This window comes from Dendropsophus ebraccatus, chromosome 4, assembly GCF_027789765.1.
Source record: "Dendropsophus ebraccatus isolate aDenEbr1 chromosome 4, aDenEbr1.pat, whole genome shotgun sequence".
NCBI classification, from domain to species: domain Eukaryota; kingdom Metazoa; phylum Chordata; class Amphibia; order Anura; family Hylidae; genus Dendropsophus; species Dendropsophus ebraccatus.
The window spans coordinates 108893577-108913639 of NC_091457.1; the positions used below are offsets into that span (position 1 = coordinate 108893577).

The 20063-nt window shown below is 44.0% G+C and overlaps 1 protein-coding gene across 4 annotated transcripts in view; it reads right to left on the reverse strand.

The window, feature by feature from the left end:
• Positions 1–20063, reverse strand: part of TMCC1 (transmembrane and coiled-coil domain family 1) — a 94369-nt gene that overhangs the window by 66597 nt on the left and 7709 nt on the right. For 2 of the 4 annotated variants that reach the window (XM_069966673.1, XM_069966676.1), the window contains exons 2-4: positions 16221–16259; positions 11388–11505; positions 7810–8520 (exon numbers count right to left, since the gene is read on the reverse strand). In XM_069966673.1, coding sequence (XP_069822774.1) covers positions 7810–8328 — 519 coding nt within the window. In that variant the 5' untranslated portion in view covers positions 8329–8520; positions 11388–11505; positions 16221–16259. Of the gene's footprint in view, positions 1–7809; positions 8521–10398; positions 10438–11387; positions 11506–16220; positions 16260–20063 lie in introns of those variants that run through there. The other 2 variants (XM_069966674.1, XM_069966675.1) reach the window with 2 other exon arrangements.

Consider the following 20063-nt stretch of genomic DNA (forward strand, 5'->3'; position numbering starts at 1 on the left):
GGGGAGCAGCGTCTTGTTTCCGTGTAATAGAGATTAAGAGCCAGGGAGTGAAATCCACTACCATGTGCTTTCACTTTTTTGGGATCCAGTTGTGGCAGATCAGAGGACAAAGCAGGTGAGCTCAAGAACACTAGAGATAAAAAAGATAACTGCTGCATGTGCACCACCTAGTGGACAAACAGCAACATGACAGCAGAATACAGAAAGGTTACTTGGTGTCTTGTCCTAAAGTAACACTGTAGATATATCAATCAGCCTAAACCAAGCCAAAAGATGGCGTAACTCAAAACTTTACACCCTGTCGGTATTACAAACTATAACCAGTTACAGCAGCATCTATTTCATTGAGTGCCCTGCCTGGGAATGCATTAGAAGAGAAAAATATATCAAACCAATGAAACTTTATACACTGAGGGCAAGGTGGGCAGCTTAAAAAAAAAAAAAAAAAAAAAGATATCCTGTAACTTTCTTCTATGAAGACCTGATGAGATGACGAGGGGTAACCTGATCAGGAGAACTGTACGCAGAGTTCTGCTCCAGGCACCTGTGGCATAATGTGGAGTCAGGAGCTGGCAGTAACTGGCACCGAGAGTCTCTGAACTTTGTACAGACTTGTCTCATGGACCCTTTATCAGATCTCCATTAACCCACATTTGACAAGGCGGCTGTACCCATAACCATGACAGACAACAGTGGGGTCAGTAACATGACCCATAATCTAGAGGCATAATTTGAAGATTAATAGCAAGGAAGGGTGAAAAAAAAAAAAATACATTACATACAGAATGTACAGTACGCTGCACTCCAAGTAAAACAATAGCACTGGTGTTATCTGATGTCCTTGGCATGTTTCTTGCTCATAAATCTGCTGTTGGAATATGTTGCCTTTTGGGAAAAGTCTGAAGAATGGTCATAAATATTAAATAAACTCATAAGTTTAATTTATTGCCCCCCATAACTTTAAAGGGGTATTCTCATTTTAGAAAGTTAACTTTTATCCAGAGGATCCCCACTGATCTAGAGAAAAAGCACAAAAAAATTAAAAAAAATTGTGCCCTCGAATTAAGAGAACAAACCATGCATGTGTGGCCGATCCTGAAAATAAAGGATAAATGCCATCCAAATAAATGCAGAGACAGTAAACACACGTGTCGTCAGTGCTATATACATTGTCTATTAGGATCCTGAATATAGACAGACTGAACTCAGCAATGTTCAGAAGACACATAGGGAATGAATGGCTGTGCATGCGTGGTACACTTTCATTTCGGCGCACAATCTTCTTGTGTGTTCTCTTGAATGATGCGTTTCCCAGTGGTTGACCCCCACCGGTCTGCAACCACGTTTCTTCGAAAATAAGACCTACCCCGAAAATAAGACCTAGCTTTACTTTCCAGGGGTTTTGAAGTAGGTTTAACATCTAAGCACTGCTCCAAAAATAATCCATAGTTAAAGTCAGCTGACCAGATCCCTGACACTGGGTGCTGAGCATCAGCCAATCAGTGCCAGGCTTGTTATGCTCCCCACCTGCTCAACACAAGATGCAGGGGAGGCGGAAGGGGTAAGAAGATGCACAGCGGAGGACACTGAATATGGGGGGGGGGTAGGGAGGGAGAATTGACGGTATGTGGGACAACCCCAAAACGGGAGGAAAGTATAGAATAAGGGAACTACCGGTAAAAAGGGGATGTATAAAATATGGGGCAACAACTACAGGGAAGGGAGGGGAGGTATACTGTATGGGGCCCTTAACCCTTTGAAGACCAAGAGCAAAATGACCAAGTGGACCGCGCCAATTTTCATTTTTGCGTTTTCGTTTTTTCCTCCTAAGCGCTCTAGCACTTTTCTTATTTTTTTAATCTACAGGGCCATGTAAGGACTTGCTTTTTTCCGGGAATAGGTGTACTATGTAATGGCGCTTTTCATTCTACCATAACATGTATGATGGAACCCCCAAAATATTATGAAAATATAAAATTGGTGAATTTGGAAAAAACAATGCAACATGGTGACTTTTGGGGGGGGGGGGGGTTCCTGTGTCTACGTAATGAACTATACGGTAAAAGCGACATGATGATACCATTACTCTATAGGTCAGTCTGAACACAACCATATGTTGGGTTACACAGATTGATGATTTTTTTTTTTATTGAAATCCTTTTTTTGCCATTAGTTATTAGTAAAATGGTCCTTTTGTGACTCTTATAACTGTTTTAGTTTTTCACTTACGGGGCTGTATGGGGTGTCATTTTTTGCTCCATGATCTCTTCTTTTTATTAATACCCTATTTGTGTAGATCGGACGTTTTAATCACATAAAAAAAAAAAAAAAAAAAAAAAAAGGGTAATCCTGGCACTTTTTACCTCTTCATTTACGCTGTTCAGAATGACGATTGTTATATTTTAATAGATCGGACAATTGCGCACGCTATGGTATATGTTTATTTACTTAGAATCACCCCCCTTTCTCATTTGATAAAACATATAAAAATAATTAAGTTTTGTTGGGGGTATTTGGGGCTTTGGGGTATTGTAGAAAACATTTTTTCTTTTTTTTACAGTCCCTTGGGGGACTTTTACATACAATACTTAGATTGCATACACTGATCATTGCTATGCCATAGGCATAGCATTGGTTAGTGTAATAGGAGTTCTGCTGATTGAGCCTGCCTGTGGAGCATGTAGGAAGGTAAGACCCCTCCAGCGGTCAGTTAAAGCAAGTGTCACTGCGGGGGTCCCGATCGTAAGTGACAGGAGAGGCCCCTGTCAATCACACTTAAACGCCGGGTTAATGACAGGCTGCAGTGCGATCGCTGCAGTCTGTCGTTAACAGTGAGGGTTTGGCTGCTCACTGCAGCCGGCCCCCACCTGCTTTGAAGAGCGCTCCGCTACGGAGAGTGCTTCATAGCTCCCTAGAGACCCAGGACGTAAATGTACATCCATGGTTGTCTGGTGACAGACTTCCAGGACGTACATTTACATCCAGGGTTGTCTAGGGGTTACCGCAGAGGAGGTGGGGATGTATTTAGTATGGAGGCCCAACAACAGTGGGACATACATGGTGGCCAACTACTGTACAGAATGGGACTTCAGTCAGTGTATGGTATAACTTTCTTCAAAAAGGAGACCTACCCTAAAAATAGGCCTTAGCTCTTTTTTTTTTTTTTTAGGGTTTGGGGTAGGAGGAGGTCGGAGACCGAAAAGCTCACACAAAAAAGTTATGCTCGAGTGGAATACCCCTTTACTTCCTTAAACTGACAGTGAAGCCCAACTGCACCCCTGCCACCACTAGGGGCAATCTGTAGGCAGCTGAATATGTCTGCTTTTGACCTGACAGTGGTTTGGAAGAAAAAAATTTTTTCTCAGTATTTCAGTTCAAACAGTGACCTCATATATTCTAGAGTCATTACATACGGAGCAAACTTTTTCAAGAGTTTATTTCTGTTTAAGTTGATGATTATGGATTACAGCCAAGAAGAACCCAAAAGTCACTATTTTAGAAAATTAGAATAATTTACCCAAAACACCTAAAGTGGCTCCCTAAGTGTTATAAAAGGTCCCTTAGTTTGGTTCAGTATGCAACAAAATCATGGAGAAGACCGCTGACTTGACAGATGTCCAGAAGGCAGTCATTCACACACTCCACAATGAGGGTAAGCCATAAAAAGGTCATTGCTAAAGAAGCTGTCTGTTCTCAACGCAGTGCTATATCAACGCATATTAAAGGGGTAGTGCGGCGCTCAGCAATTATTCACAGAATAACACACATTACAACATTATACAACTTTGTAATGTATGTTATGTCTGTGAATGGCCCCCTTCCCGTGTCCCCCCCACCCCCGCACGTGTACCCGGAAGTGTGGTGCGATATACATACCTGACGCGTGTCGACCCACGTCTTCTGTCAATGCAATCTTCGGGAGGCCTGCTGACTCGCTGCAGCCGTCCCCCCTCTGCAGCGTCAAACTGTGCTCAGCCAATCACGGCCGAGCAGCTGATGACGCGTGTCGCATCATCAGCTGCTCAGCCGCGATTGGCTGAGAATAACTGTGCTCAGCCAATCGCGGCTGAGCACAGTTATGACGCGGCAGAGGGGGGCCGGCAGGAGCAGGTCGGCCGGCCTCCTGAAGATGACGTCTTTGAAGAAGATGGCGGACGGGGTCGGTCGACACGGATCAGGTATGTATAGCGCACCGCACTTCCGGGTACACGTGCGGGGGGACACGGGAAGGGGGCGATTCACAGACATAACATACATTACAAAGTTGTATAACTTTGTAATGTGTGTTATTCTGTGAATAATGCTGAGCGCCGGACAACCCCTTTAATGGAGAGTTGAGTGGAAGGAAAAAGTGTGGTAGAAAAAGGTGCACAAGCAACTGGGAGAACCGCAGTCTTAACCCCTTAGCGACCCATGACGTATCTGATACGTCATGGTGCCGCAGGGGGTGTTCAGAGCGGGGTCCCGCCGGGACCCCGCTCTGAACGGCACCGATCCCGGCTGCAATCTGCAGCCGGGCAGTGCCTCTATTAGCCGGCGCGGGTCCCGTTGCCGCGCCGGCTAATTAAGCCCTTCAATGCAGCTGTCAAACCTGACAGCTGCATTGAAGTGCTTTCCTCCGTGCATCCCTGGTGTCTAGTGGCACAGATCCGTTCTTCTGCCCGTGCCGGGCCTCAGCGTCGGAATGACGCTGATCCCGGCTCGGCAATAGATTGCTATGGCCTGCAGCAGGCCATAGCAATCTATGACCGATCTAATGGATCTTTGCTGTGTATATACACAGCATTGATCTCTATGAGAGATCAGTGCTATGTATATACAAGCCCCCCAGAGGGGCTTCTAGTGTATGTAAAAAAAAAAGTAAAAGTTTTTATTAATAAAAAATCCCCTCCCCTAATAAAAGTCCAAATCACCCCCCTTTTCCCATTTTATAAATATAAATTAATAAATAAATAAATGAATAAACATATTTAGTATCACCGCACACGTAATTGCCCGAACTATTAATCACATTCCTGATCTCGCACGGTAAACGGCGTCAGCGCAAAAAAAATCCCAAAGTGCAAAATTGCGCATTTTTGGTCGCATCAAATCCAGAAAAAATGTAATAAAAAACGATCAAAAAGTCGTATATGCGCAATCAAGGTACCGGTAGAAAGAACGCATCATGGCGCAAAAACTGACACCTCACACAGCCCCATAGACCAAAGGATAAAAGCGCTATAAGCCTGGGAATGGAGCGATTTTAAGTGACATATATTTGTTAACAATGGTTTGAATTTTTTACAGGCCATCAGATACAATATAAGTTATACATGTTATATATCGTTGTAATCGTAACGACTTGAGGAACATGCATAAAAAGTCAGTTTTACCATAGGGCGAACGGCGTAAATGCAAAACTCCCCGAAATCAAAACAAATTCGTTTTTTTTTCAATTTGACAGCGCAAATGATTTTTTTCCGGTTTCACAACCTATTTTATGGAAAAATTATGCCTGTAATTGCAAAGTACAATTGGTTTCGCAAAAAATAAGCGCTCATATACGTCTAGGTGAAAAAATGCAAGCGCTATGGACTTTTAAACATAAAATGGAAAAAGCAAAAGCGCAAAAACGAAAATTGGCTTTGACCTTAAGGGGTTAAAGGACAAGTGCCATGAAAAACTTTTTCCCAGTAATTGAAGCACATTACAAAGTTATATAACTCTGTAATATGCTTCAATCACCTATCTGCCTCCCTTCTCTGTCTTTTCCCCCCTCCACCAGGAAGTGTCCTGACTCACACAGACCTGATTACAATCTTCACCTCACCAGGCAGCTCCTTCTTGTGAGGATGAGTCATCAGCAGGAGGGCTGCTCTAGGTCCTGTTACACCAGCCTCCCCCTCCCCTCCTTGTCAGGTGACTCTGCTTGCTCAGCTTATCTTCTCTAGTGACAAGACTCCTTCACTGAGTCCACGGCAGCAGGAGAGAGGGTATGAGGGGAGGGGGGGAGCTGCCTAAGTGCCGGAGTCAGTCTGAGGGAAGATAAGCAAGTGACATGTGACAAGTGATGGCTTGCAGTTGTTCAGCCAATGGGAGCTGAGCAAGCTGAGTCACCTGACAAGGCAGGGGAGGGGGGAGGCTAGTGTAACAGGAGGAGCTGAGAGAAGAGCTTGGTGACGTGACGACAGTAATCAGGTCTGTGTGAGTCAGGACCCTTCCTGGTGGGGGGGGGGGGGGGGGGGGGGGGAAGACAGGGAAGGGAGGCAGATAGGTGATTGAAGCATATTACAGAGTTATATAACTTTGTAATGTTCTTCAATTACTGGGAAAAAGTTTTTCATGGCACTTGTCCTTTAACAGGATTGTAACGAAAATGTCATTCAAAAATTTGGGAGAGATTCAAAGAGTGGACTACTGCTGGAGTAAGTGTTTCAAAAGCCACCACATACAGATGTCTGCAGGACATGGGCTACAAGTGTTGCATTTCATGTGTCAAGCCACTCCTGACCAATAAACAACGCCAGAAGCGTCTTATCTGGGCCAAGGAAAAGAAGAACTGGACTGTTGATCAGTGGTCCATGGTGCTGATTTCAGATGAAAGTAAATGTTACATTTCATTTGGAAATCAAGGTCCCAGAGTCTGGAGGAAGAGTGGAGAGGCACACAATCCAAGCTGCTTGAGGTCTAGTGTGAAGTTTCCACAATCAGTGATGGTTTGGGTAGCCATGTCATCTGCTGGTGTGGGTTCACTGTGTTTCATCAACCCCAAAGTCAACGCTGCCGTCTACCAGGAAATTTTATGCTTCCCTGTGCTGAAAAGATTTTTGGAGATGGAATTTTCATCTTCCAGCAGGATTTGGCACCTGTCCACTCTGCCAAAAGTACCAACACCTGGTTTACTAACCACAGCATCAGTGTGCTTGATTGGCCAGCAAACTCGCCAGACCTTAACCCCATAGAGAATTTATGGGGTATTGGCAAGAGGAAAATGAAAGACACCAGACCCAACAATGCAGACGAGCGGAAGGCCGCTATCAAAGCAACCTGGGCTTCAATATACCTCTGCAGTGCCATCAGCTGATCGCCTCCATGCCATATTGATGCAGTCATTCGTGCAAAAGGTGCCCGACCAAGTATTGAGGGCATTTACTGTACTGACTTTTCATTTGGTCAACATTTGTGTTAAAAAAAAAATTTCTGTCAGTTTTATATAATGTCAAGATTTTCTAAAAAAAATACTGACTTTGGGTTTTTCTTGGCTGTAATCCATAATTAACTTTAACAGAAATAAATGCTTAAAAAAGTTCACTCTGTATGTAATGACTCTATAGAATATATTAGGTCACTTTTTGGATTGAATTACTGAAAAGAAAAAAAAAAAAAAAAAAATAGTTGATATTCTAATTTATTGCAAACCACTGTATGTCTACTGACCTCCAGTGGTGGCAACAGGTTGTTATTTCTGTAACAGTTTCTTGTAAATAAATATAATGGAGGTAAATGTGAAAGTAAAAAAAGACTCCCCAAAGAAGAGCACAGAAGTGTGTTTGGGGGGACACAAAAACTGGAACACACATTCTGAAGACACATAGATCACAAATCACAGGGATACTTGTCCAAATCAAACCTATCCGCCAGCCTACATACAACCCTGGAATTCTCTCAGTCTGGAAATATGAAAAGGACAAAATGGGAGTAAACAATCACAGGAATCATCAAAACACCACGGAGAAGACAGAAGACGTTCTGGTGAACCACAAATCATTTGGTCTTCAGACATCAATAGTGACTAGACAGCACTTGTTCTACTCCAAAGCATCTTACCTTCTCAGCAGACTCCTCTCGAGACAGGTAGGAGGGGCTGCATATCTCCAGGGCAGCAGAGGCTGTGTGGGCATCTGTGGTGGACGAGGAACGGGGGCGCCCTGGATGAGAAAGGACGGCCATGATATCCTGAGCAGAACGCCGGCCGATTTGTGGACTTCCCCGCGTCTTGCCTTTCTTGTTCTGTTGCAAGCTGCTTCCCCTTCGCACTTTTGGAGGGGCTCGGATCTGCTGCAGGACCCGATTCAGGGCTGTGGGTCCGGTTCCATCAGTTTCTTGCACCAGGGAGTGATCCACTTCTGCTTCCAACTCAGGCTGCACTTGCTGAACATCATGGGGGGAGACAGAAGAGCGGCGTCTCTGATGCTGAAACAAGTGCTTCAGGCCCTGGCCAATCACGTTGATGTTGTCAAAATGCGAGCCCCTGGAGGCCTTCTGATCTCCATCCACCAGCCTCCTACATTCATTACCCCCAGGGTCCGTGTCATCGTAGAGGCTGTCGTTGCCAGGGGCCTCCATCAGAAAACATCAACCATGCCCCCTCCCCCCGAACCTTCAGTGCACAGAACACCACTCAAGCAACGGAGTTAGTTATTTTATCTTGAAATGGATAGAGTAGGCCCGCAAAATGCGTGGGGATGGGCGTAGGGAAGTCATAAGAGTCGAGAGGTCAGTGCTCCTTTGTGTGCTGTCCTTTTATTTTACAGAAACCTGAAAAAGTAACAAATATAATGGAAATGAATATATTTTTATGTAACCAATTATCTCTAATATGTACTAAGTCAGCCTAACCAGGCTTTCAAAGGTAAGTGGTAGCAGAATTACTGGTAGCTGTTATCTTCCTTCCAGACTTGGGGTATGTTTACACTGACCATAACAGGCGGTAACTCCAAACAGTACCGGCGCCGCGGACTGCGCTCGAAATCCCGCCTGCCTCACTGTCTCAATGTGATGTCTCGCGCATCTCCGCTCACAGAACTGATGTGTCAAGTCTTTGAGCAGAAGTATATATAGGGATAGTGGGCACCGCTAAAAGTAAGGAGTGCTAAACCAATGCATATAAGTAACAGACAACTCCCCAAAAAGACAAAAGCATATGCACAAAAAGGTAGCACATCATAACAATACTTTATTGAGACAATAACAAAATTACAGAAAATACCATCAACTATGCAGGGGTAAAAGCAATGAGGGAGACAAACCCCAAACACTACCCTACATTAAAAACACTTAAAATGTCAACATAAGGCCTGCCGGCGTACCAGCAAGGTCTAACAACCACTCTGACCCCGGACCATATGGGTTCTAACAAAGCTGCCTAAGCAGTATCCCTATGACATATAACATCCAGAGAAATAATTAATGTGAACAAAGGGTAGATAAATGAAACGACCACCATGTACAGTCCAAAAAAAATAATAAGGAGCGGGTCAGATGGAACGCGTGGGTGACTCTTGCCTATCTGACCCGCTCCTTATAACATCAAGAGAAATAATTAATGTGAACAAAGGGTAGATAAATGAAACGATCACCATGTACAGTCCAAAAAAAATAATAAGGAGCGGGTCAGATGGAACGCGTGGGTGACTCTTGCCTATCTGACCCGCTCCTTATTATTTTTTTTGGACTGTACATGGTGATCGTTCATTTATCTACCCTTTGTTCACATTAATTATTTCTTTTGATGTTATATGTCATAGGGATACTGCTTAGGCAGCTTTGTTAGAACCCATATGGTCCGGGGTCAGAGTGGTTGTTAGACCTTGCTGGTACGCCGGCAGGCCTTATGTTGACATTTTAAGTGTTTTTAATGTAGGGTAGTGTTTGGGGTTTGTCTCCCTCATTGCTTTACCCCTGCATAGTTGATGGTATTTTCTGTAATTTTGTTATTGTCTCAATAAAGTATTGTTACGATTTGCTACCTTTTTGTGCATATGCTTTTGTCTTTTTGGGGAGAAGTCTTTGAGCAGAGGCACAAAATACATCACATTGACATTGAGGCCGCAGCCACGGTGCACTTGGAATTGCCGCCTGTTTTGCTCTGTGTGAAAGGGCCCTTAAGGTCCCTATTAACCTTCAATAACTGACGGACAAACGATTTATTGTCCATCAGTTATCTTTCCTGTCCAGTAACTTTCCTCCCTATACAAAGTAGCGTTTGCCACAGCCAAGTGATCCTGTGTTCTCTATGAGGAGGGTAAAGCCACAGCCAGAAAACTCTGGCTGCAGCTTCTCTCTCTCAGAACCAAAGGAGTTAGGCAGTGATTTTCCCATCCCACCTGACCCCTATTTCTATCAACATCAACTGGCAGTGGTCAGTTGGGAGAGCCCTATAGATCGTATACTGACAAAATTATAAGGTGTATGGGTATCTTTCTCGCCGATCTGAGCTTTATCGGTCATGTAAAAAGGGCCCTAAACATAGAACATTGGTCAAGAAACAGGAATTAAAATGATACCACCCCCCATCATCACCCTTTAAAGGGGTTGTGCCTTGAAGAAAACCAGAGCTAGGTGAAATAATTCAAGGTACAAGCATTTCTTAAAATGCTTTTGAGAGATAGACTCACTAATCCGCCCATGATGTACCTGCTTTGTTTTGATAACCTGTTGCCCTTAGTTACAGCCTGCTAGATATTCACTAGCTTGGTCAATCATGCTCAGTTCAGCTACAGTCACATGATCTGTCCCATTAGTTCTGGCAGTTTTCACACTGCAAGGGCGATTGTGGGAAATGTCTGCACTGTTGCATGGTAACAGCAGGGTCACAGGTCAGAGAGGAAACCAGGAAGTGATCAGGTACATAGGGAAGAAAAAAAAAAAAAAAAATAATTGTATAGTGACGCAAGCTTCTTACTAAAAACAGTACTCCTTTACATATACGTACAGGGTACACATCTGATTATTATACCTTCTTTGCTTCATGACAGAACCCCCTTTAAGTCAGCACATCTAATCTACACACAAGGCCACCTTCACAGGGCAGTATTTAAAGGGGTTGGCCACTTTATAATAAAATTGCTCAGTGTACAGTATTAGTAAGTGTTCTCACTGTGTATACTGACAGCAGCTCCATGTGTACCTCATAGAGCTAATATGAGACTCCCCTCCTCCAGGCTGGGCTGCCCTGCTCTGTGGTGTTTTGGTCCATAAGATTGCTGACATGGAGGAGCATGTGACCAGGCCCCGCCCCCCAGTGTCCACCACTGAGCCTGTATATGTCTGTGGAGGACACAGGGGACAGGGCCTGGTCACATGCTCCTCCATGTCAGCCATTTTGTGGACTGAAACAAAACAGAGCAGGGCACCCCAGCCTGGTGAAGGGGAGTCTGATGTTAGCTCTATGAGGTAAACAGGGAGCTGCTGTCAGTATATACATTGAGCACACTTACTAATACTTTGTACTGACCTATTTTACTAAAAAGTGGCCAACCCCTTTAAGTATTTTAGGTATTTGTAAGCCCATCCCAGGATCCATAAGATCTGTACTTCTTCTGTGCGGACCCTACACCCCACCCAAATTCTTTACCCACCTTCGTTATATATCGCCTGCACTATGCGTTGTTTATTTTACTCACATATGGTTGGCGACAATGGCTGGACACATATCACTTCCACCGACTACATTCCATGGGAAGACTTGCTCTGACGTCTGGACGAGTGAAGTCTGTGGCCTTCATTGGTCTGATAGGTGACCTGTGAGTAAAAGAATCATGAGTTGGCATAAGCAAAATAAATAAACATACATGCCCCTGCCCGTATGGTACTCCATAAATTCCATTTACTTATAGGGACTATACAAGGTTACACATCCCTATCCAAGCTCTAACAAGCGTAAGACAGTAGCAATGAAGTTGTGACCATTGATGCGGATGGCGATTTGGATTCACATGATGTCCCCAAGACAAAGCAGAACTGCCAAAGCACAAGACAGGAAGCATTGTCATGTGGGCACTGCATCGGGCAGTGTTTGTTTTATTAAACACTCAGGTAGTTTTCCCTCACACAATGCAGATACCTACCATTTCCATAAAGGATTAGTCAGAGACAAGCAAATATTGAAGCTACGATAACCGTCGCTATAGCCCAAGCGCTGCCTAATCCAAGGGCACTTTCCTCTGGTTTCCTTGTGTTATACGGAGCTAATAATACAGGACAGATCTAGAACACTCCTCCGGGCTACACTCACATGCATATTTTATGTTATATTTATACCCTCTATTATGTGCAGATCATTCCGCCAAAGGTTAACCCTAAGCCGGCCAGGAGACGACAATCTAAAGTAGAAGCAAATGCCTAATAGTGGACAGACAAGAGACACAGGAAGGAAGAGGTGACAGATGAGGAGGAGGGAGCACTTACTCATTCCAGCTGCTGTAAGAGTCCTAACCTAGACACTGCTACCTTGAAAACGTGAGCTGCTTTGCATATTCTAACTAGACTACTGTCTGCAGCAGTCGTGCCTCCTCCCCCTTTCACATACATAGTTCAATCATATAGTTTCTATTTGGGAGGCAGAAGCTTCCTACTACTGGATAGGGCGATCAGGTAATACAAGAAGAAATCCTTGGCTACGTCCCAACTCTCACAAGGTCCATAGTTGTGTAAATTACCTGTTCTTTGCCCCACTGGGGGTCTTGTACTTCCAGGTCTAGTATTTAGTGGCTTTTAAACTTCCTTCAGTATCTGGAAGCACCCTGAAAATTCTGGAGCATTGGGTGATACAAGATTAAAATGGGACTGGACATTGATCAATAGAACAAGACTTGATAAAGAGCATATATCTGTATTCTTCTTTCACACTCAAAGAACGCTCCATGCGTCTGGTATTGCAGCTCAGGGTCAGGAGTGACACAGTTGCTGTAATCCTGTGCATTTCCATAAAGCTGCATATTAATGCTGTGCTGTTCATAGAGCTGACAATTCTTTTTTAGTGGTGCCCACCAAGGAATGTGGTTCTGCCTGGCTTTACTGTGCAGGGGCCCCAAAAAAGGTTGTCCATGCAGGGGACTCAAGTTATATGATGTGATGCAGTACAATACAGTCAGCAGCAGTGTGGGAGGTGAGTGCAGATTGTTTTTAATCACCCACTCCCCAGGCAATAACTAAGAACTCCTCAGCCCGGACAACTCTTTCAGAGCTGAACTGTGACTTTGATTAAAGGGGAGAGAATGTAATCTTTGCTTAACGACCTGTTCTATGTTTATAATCTATTCCAGGCTTTGGCTTCAATCATCTGCCTGTGTAATAGGGCCTTAAGAGAATAGTTGCTGACAATGTCTGATTTCAAGGTAAGGGCCCTTTTACACAGAAGGATTATCTGACAGATTATCTGCCAAAGATTTGAAGCCAAAACCAGGAACAGACTAAACAGATCAGGTCATACATGAAAGCCTGAGATTTCTCCTTTTCAAATCCAGTCCTGGCTTTGGCTTCAAATCTTTGGCAGATAATCTTTCTGTGTAAAAGGGCCTTAAATCGATCACTCATTACAATACAATTAACTAAAGCTGGCTAGACACTAGTGATGCAAGTAAAATCGAACCTGACAATTTTTATGGCAGCCTTCGACTCTTCACAGCAGATGTCAAGTGCAGAAAAGTCAGGCATACTGGATTTAGAGGGAACCTGTCACCAAGGCAATGCTATCTTCTCTATCACCATCAAGGTATTAAGAAGGAACTACTAAGCAGATAGATATTGATATATATCTTTTGGAACAAGTTGTAACTCTTGTAACTTGTTGATTGCAATCCCTGTTCATTCTGTATTAAGGAGTCCAGTAGACAGTGTTACTCAATGGACTGGACTCTTTAGCATGGAAATGTCAGATATTTCAATCAAATGACAAGTTATACTGAATCTTTCCCGATAACCACATACAATCAATCTGCTCAGCTCCTTCTGCTCTATAACATGATGCAGATAGCTAAGGTAGCATTTTCATGGTGACTGGTTTCCTTTAAGCTGCCTGATCCTTTTGTATTTGGGGACATAAGCTACTGCTAGAATTCTTCCCCCTCTTCAGAGTGCATGCTCAGCTAAGCGTGCATGTGTATAGGGGTGGAGGGGGGAGTCAGGAGAGACAAGTGCTATACTAGGTGAATGGGATGGACAGTTATCCATGAGTCATTGGGGCAGTCACCATTGGTTTCTCCCTGCCTGTTTATTGCTGTGTGTGGAAATGATCGTTCACTAGGCAAATCAATCAATCAACATACTGCAATCTAACATGTACAGCTATAAGATGTCTACAGGTTTCTGGGAAACATAACTGGGGGAGGGTGTGCACCGGATATGTACATATATAGAATATACTGGATATTACAGCTATACTGGTAATTTCTCAACAATATAATTTGCAATAATGGAGGCTTCCAGAGTACAAGCTGAGCACCAGAACACTAAGTGTGCAGGTTTATTAGATATAATGCAGCAGCAGATCCTCAGTGACTAAGGTAATGGCTTAAAAAGCTATTCCACATCAAGGTTTCTGTCCTGTATCCCACCGACAATTTAGTTAAACAACTGCTTATCCTGAGCATCCTGTTTCATCCAGACAGAGGCAAGTAGTTGATACAGGTGACAACTATGGACTGAAGGATTATTAGACGGCAATACAAGAGTAGCTAAAATCTTATACGTGTCTCCTATATGCAGAAGATGTGTACTGCCTTGATGGAAGCCTTCTCACTTCGGGCAGGCAGCGTCACTTCACATCAGCCGGCTCACACAAAGGCTCTGCTGCAAGGTTTTTACCAGCCAGGGTGTTATAAAAGAAAGAAAATAGTCAATTAAAAGGAAAGAAAAAAGGGTTTTGTGCCAGTGCCCCCTCCCCCAGCAGCACAGAGCAGTGAGTAGGAGAGAATGATTAGAGGAATGTGGAGGCTGGAACAGACGTTGCCTGAGCATCAGTAAGCAGGCAGCGGGGATCTTTGCTCCATGTGAAATGCAGCATCAAATCCAGGGAAGAAGTGGGAGAAGAGAGTGAGTGGGAAAGTAACAGCAGAAAAACAAAGACTTCATCCAGCAATGAAGAATAACAGCATCAGCACCAGCCGGCAGGTGTATGAGAAGGTGGCACCACAGATCCCAGGAAGACTAATCATCCCCCCCCCAACACACAAACCTGTTAATGTAAAGAAAAAAAAAAAAAAAAGTGGCCCAGCCATGAACACGCAGCCTGCATGTATAACATCAAGCAGTGTGATAAGTAAGCAGTGGTATACTGCTATGTGAACATAAGATGACTGCTTGTTGTCAGTGAATAGGAGCATTCTCCTTTACATTCAGAGGCTGTGGTAGAATGTGTTACTATGAAGGTCCAGTCTGTACCGCTCACCAAATACTGAATACTACTGTAACAAACCAGGAGACCTGCAGGTTGGTACACGGGCCGATATGGCTTGATCAATTCATATTCCAACATCCTGAAGTTGGTTTTTTAAAATAGGCTTAGCAGCATTAGTATCAGCCATAGGTGTGATGTGCAGCCGCTTCTCTCTCTCCATGTCGGATTTTGTATTTTTCTTCCCTTTCTGGGCAGCTGGCACTCCCCTTTAAAAGACCCATGTGACCTAAGTCAGCAGAGCATATACCTGTGCTCACATGACAGTACCTCCATGTTTTTCCCATTCTGTCTGCAGCAGTTTTTGGTGAGTGTAATACCATATCCATACCTGTGTTTGGGGGCAGCCTTCCCCGCCGGTGGTGCTGGCTGGGACTTTGGGGGGGGCAATTTGGGTTTGGTCCTGTGACATTGGGGTTGCAGGGCCATTCCATGGTCTCCCTTTCCTGCATGTGCACGCTTTGCGGGAGTGGCCGACACGGTGTGGAGTTAGCGTAGGGACCCGTGTGAACCAGGAGACCTGCACGTTGGTACACGGGGCGATATGGCTTGATCAATTCATATTTCAACATCCTGGAAGTTGGTTTTTTAAAATAGGCTTAGCAGCATTAGTATCAGCCATAGGCGTGATGTGCAGCCGCTCCTCTCTCTCCATGTCGGATACTACTGTAACAAACCATCAGCTTTGAGTATCCTGGAGCTCTCTATGGGTCACCCTTCACTGCAGCTCCATCTAATGACACGCAAGATCAGAAAGAATGGAGCAAAATGCTCACCACAGATGGAGGAATGTCACAGTGCATGCAAAATACAGACAGCAGATATCCAATGGGTACTACTAACCAGTTTGTCAGTCAGTTGCTTTTTCTGCTTTTCCTATAGTCTGATGTACGAACATCTGTTGTTGTATACATCCCCCATGATTTATATCTCAGCTCTGCTCACTATGTGCAGCACATGGAGAGAGGATGGTATTACACTAAGGAATAAGTGGGGTCTACTTCATGTAATGCCGCATCTGATGTTGCTATAAAGTAAAAATTATATATAATGCATGTCTCACCTAAGCTTGCAGCCTGGAGATGCAGACACCATGGAGTACCTGTAGAAATAACAGAGACATGCCATCATTCTCAGTTCTTTGACAAGTCTTCCTGCAAAACCCTGGGAAAATAAAGTCAACTCCACCTGACAAACACTGCTGGCAGAAGTTAAACAGCCCCATCCCAGGTTAGCCAGTTAAAATGAACAGAAGGTTTAGGGGAGGGAGACGGAAAAAAAAAACAGAGTGAACCAGTCAGACTGGTTATTCCAGGACCGTGCCCCTGCCAAAAAAAAAGAAGTTAAAAGCAAAAATGAAATATAGTAGACAAAGTAAGTGACCAGCAGACCCCAGTGGCACAAGGTCCTGAGAATGTGCCCCAGTATGTTGTGCTCAGCTGAGTGACACTCATACAGAGGGGTCAGCACAGACGTCCGCATTAATGCAGAACAAGGCTGGAACCAAAAATAACCAGAGTGCTGAGACGGACGAGGTGCAAGAGATCTGCTGAAGGCTGGGCGAGCGACAGGGAAACCTAAGTGAGAGCCTGGATCTGCTGTACCTAAAGAGATCAGTGGGCAAAGACAAGTGGAAGATATAGGGAACATGAGTTTTGTAGAATCCCCTGCAGAATATATAAAATATGTGGTTGAAGTCAGTATGAAGAGAAAAAAAAAATAAAAAAAAAATGGAGCAGCATTATTTAAAGCGCCCATCAGAGCAATTTCTAACATGGAATGAATGGAGCATACTGCACGTGTACGACTAGTGCACCATTCATTTTATGTGGGAGAGCCAAACATTGAGCCCTGAGCCCACAAGTGGCAGACCCCATAGAGAATCGAGGAAGGTCAGCATAGCATTCATTCTAGGTACAAATCTTGGCCATGTTCTTGAGACTGGTGGGGCTACCAGCAGTCAGGACCCCCACCACCACCACACACCCCAACCTATCTGCTTGTTAGGAGATGGGGTGGGGATGCCCCTTTTAATGGATTGTGTAGACTGGGCACTATTGTGATGAACCTTCAGCAGCCAGATGTATCACATCTTTAGAGTGTTTCAGTCTGGGATCATTATATAATTCTTATTTTTTCTTTATAAACACCGCTGCTCCACTCCATGATTGGTTCCTATGGTAAACAGACCCCACATTTTTACCCCTCAGATCATTTCCATAGAACTTACCTGAAGTCTCTCACACTTTACTGCATACGTTCGATAACCTGACCACCATACCGCCGCACACCTTCAGTGATGTTAACCCCCTTATGGGCACACTCTACACATGAGCTCCCCTCCCTTCACCCAAGACCACAAATCAAACATCTGCCCTAACATGTGGTCCATTAAATAAATTGAAAAGTGTCATAAGATGATTAAACTTTAACCCCATAGTGAAAGGAGGGGGGCACTGGCAGCTTATACAGTAAATGCCAGATAACCAAGCACAGAGGATGCTCAACATGTGCTGATACCCAAATCCCACGCTCTTCCCTGAAGCCGTATGCTCTTGGCAGGTCCTGATCAGGCAGACGCAGAGAGGACGCTGTCAATCGCGCCCAAGCTCTGCCATCTATAGCAAATGGAAGGGACATGTGCTTGGCTAGAAATGTAGATCCCACATAAGACCGGCTGTCCATTTACTGTTCACTGCACGGCTTGTCTTACAAATGGGAACTTTCCGTTTTTTGGTCCGATCACTTTGTACTAATTAATCTTTCATAAAGATGTCTGCTAACCGTCACTATAAAACCACATCTAACACCATAAATCGGACAGCACACGTCACAAGGCAATGAGCAGAGTGATAGCTGGCTTTTAATAACCTGAAAGGAAGAAATTCACCCCCATAAAAGGGTATTGCTACCCAGGTAATATAGCATGTAAAATCTCATACATAGAAATTCACTGGTAAAATGCTATGAGATTAGTGTGAAATCCACAGCAGGTAACGTATGTCAGAAGTATCCTTAATGAGGTTATACAGGATTCGAACATTGTTGCCTTCACCCATAAACATCACCACTGGTCCTTAGTTTGTAAATGGTATCGCATCTCCGCTGAATGGAGTAGAGCTGCAATATTCTGTACAAACTGCAGAGAGGTCTCCACTAGCTAGGGCTGCGTCTGTAGCTGCAATCTAAGAGCTCTTGGCAGATATTGGTCTCTACCACCTGCGTGCTAGCCTATTAGTACAAAGTAACTGAAATAACCAGGCACAGCAGGTATTGGGTTTGAACAGTATGCAGGGAGGTTTGTGCGGCCACTTACTGGGTCACAATAAAACACATTTGCTTGGATGGCAATTTTAGCTTGACGTCTTGGCTTAACAGGAAGGATGACAATAAAAATGTCAGCAATAACAGCGACCGCAGAATAACTCCATTAAGCTGCAGCCTCATAATGGGATAAATGACCCTAAGGAAACACAAAGGAGAAGGACTAAATCGGCAAGTGGCTGACATACAGATAATAAAGCATGAGAAGTCACTGTACCCAAAGATAGATGGTAGAACCTTAAGGCACTGTTCCCCCAATTTAAGGCTCTTTACCTGTTTCACAGATGCAACCCCCATCATGTCCTTACAGCTGAAGAGTTGCTTTTGCAACAGATGGAGGGGCACAAGTTGGGGATAGGCTCTTAGGGCAGTCATGGTTCTCCATCTATTGCAAAACTCCAGGTTTGGGAACAGTGCTTTAGGACCATGAAGAAATGAATAAGGTGTATTTCGAAGAACAGAACTTCTGTAGAAAGTTGCTAAATATTTCATTATGTAATCAGGCATGTAAGACCAATAGGATATTTAGGTGGGGTTCACAAGTGCTGTGTTAATGCTGTTTTTGTAGCCAAAGCTAGGAGTGGACCGAGACAGGAAAGCAAGTTCTTTCCTATGTATCTTTCCTCCCTTTCTTATCCCTTTCCAAAAACGGATAAAAAAAAAAAAAAAAAAAAAAAGCTAGTGTGACCCCTCCCCTAAAGATACAAAAATCAATTGCCCCTGACAAAATATAGCGGGGGCTACTGGTGCTGTATGAAACATACGAGGGAAGAGAACTGCCTGGTTCATGCCCTTATCATCCATTATGGAGGTCGCTGTCTAAATCAATAGATTAAGAGGAGGGTTTATGGAACATTAAAAGGAAGGAAACCCCAGGGAGAAGTTTGGCCCTGACTCTAATGGAATAAAGTAAAAGAGGGCGATACAAGGTCAGAGAGCGCACAGATGTCAATGAGACAAAACATTCAATGTCTTATGGAAAAAGAGGAAAAGCAAGGCTCCATGCCATGGCCTAGAAAATTCACCTATATGTCTTTTGAAGATGGCTGAGTAATCACCAACAAAAGGTCTGGCAGTATGTCACCCAGCTTTCCTAAACTCCTAAATGGCAAACCTGCTAAGTTGTGCAGGGTCATGCAAGTAGTATATCTAAAAAAAAACAAAAAACTGGCATTCAGGGGACTAGAAGAGCTGGGTAATATAGTCTGTGACAGTGCAAGTGGTAGCCTTACAGGTGCCTGGGAAAGCTGGGCGACAGCCCCAGTAGGGGTAGCTATAATGGTTGCACCACTTAGTAGAATGTTCTTTGGGTAGCTGTGTTTCCATCGGACCTTGTGCCATTGCAGCTAAAAAGCAGAACTATATCCGGTTATTAAAATAATTCTGTTTACACAGCAATTTGTTTATCTTCCTGGACTTGAAGAAAAGACTTCAAGTTAAATCAATTCCTGGCGGCCTGCTGCCAGCCGGGCTCTATTAGACAGCTTGGTAAAAGTGTAAACGTCAGCTAGAAGTCAGAGAGACCCTAAGACATGGCTGGTGGCAGGAAGAGGGACTCAACAGGGTCCTGCAATTATAGTTG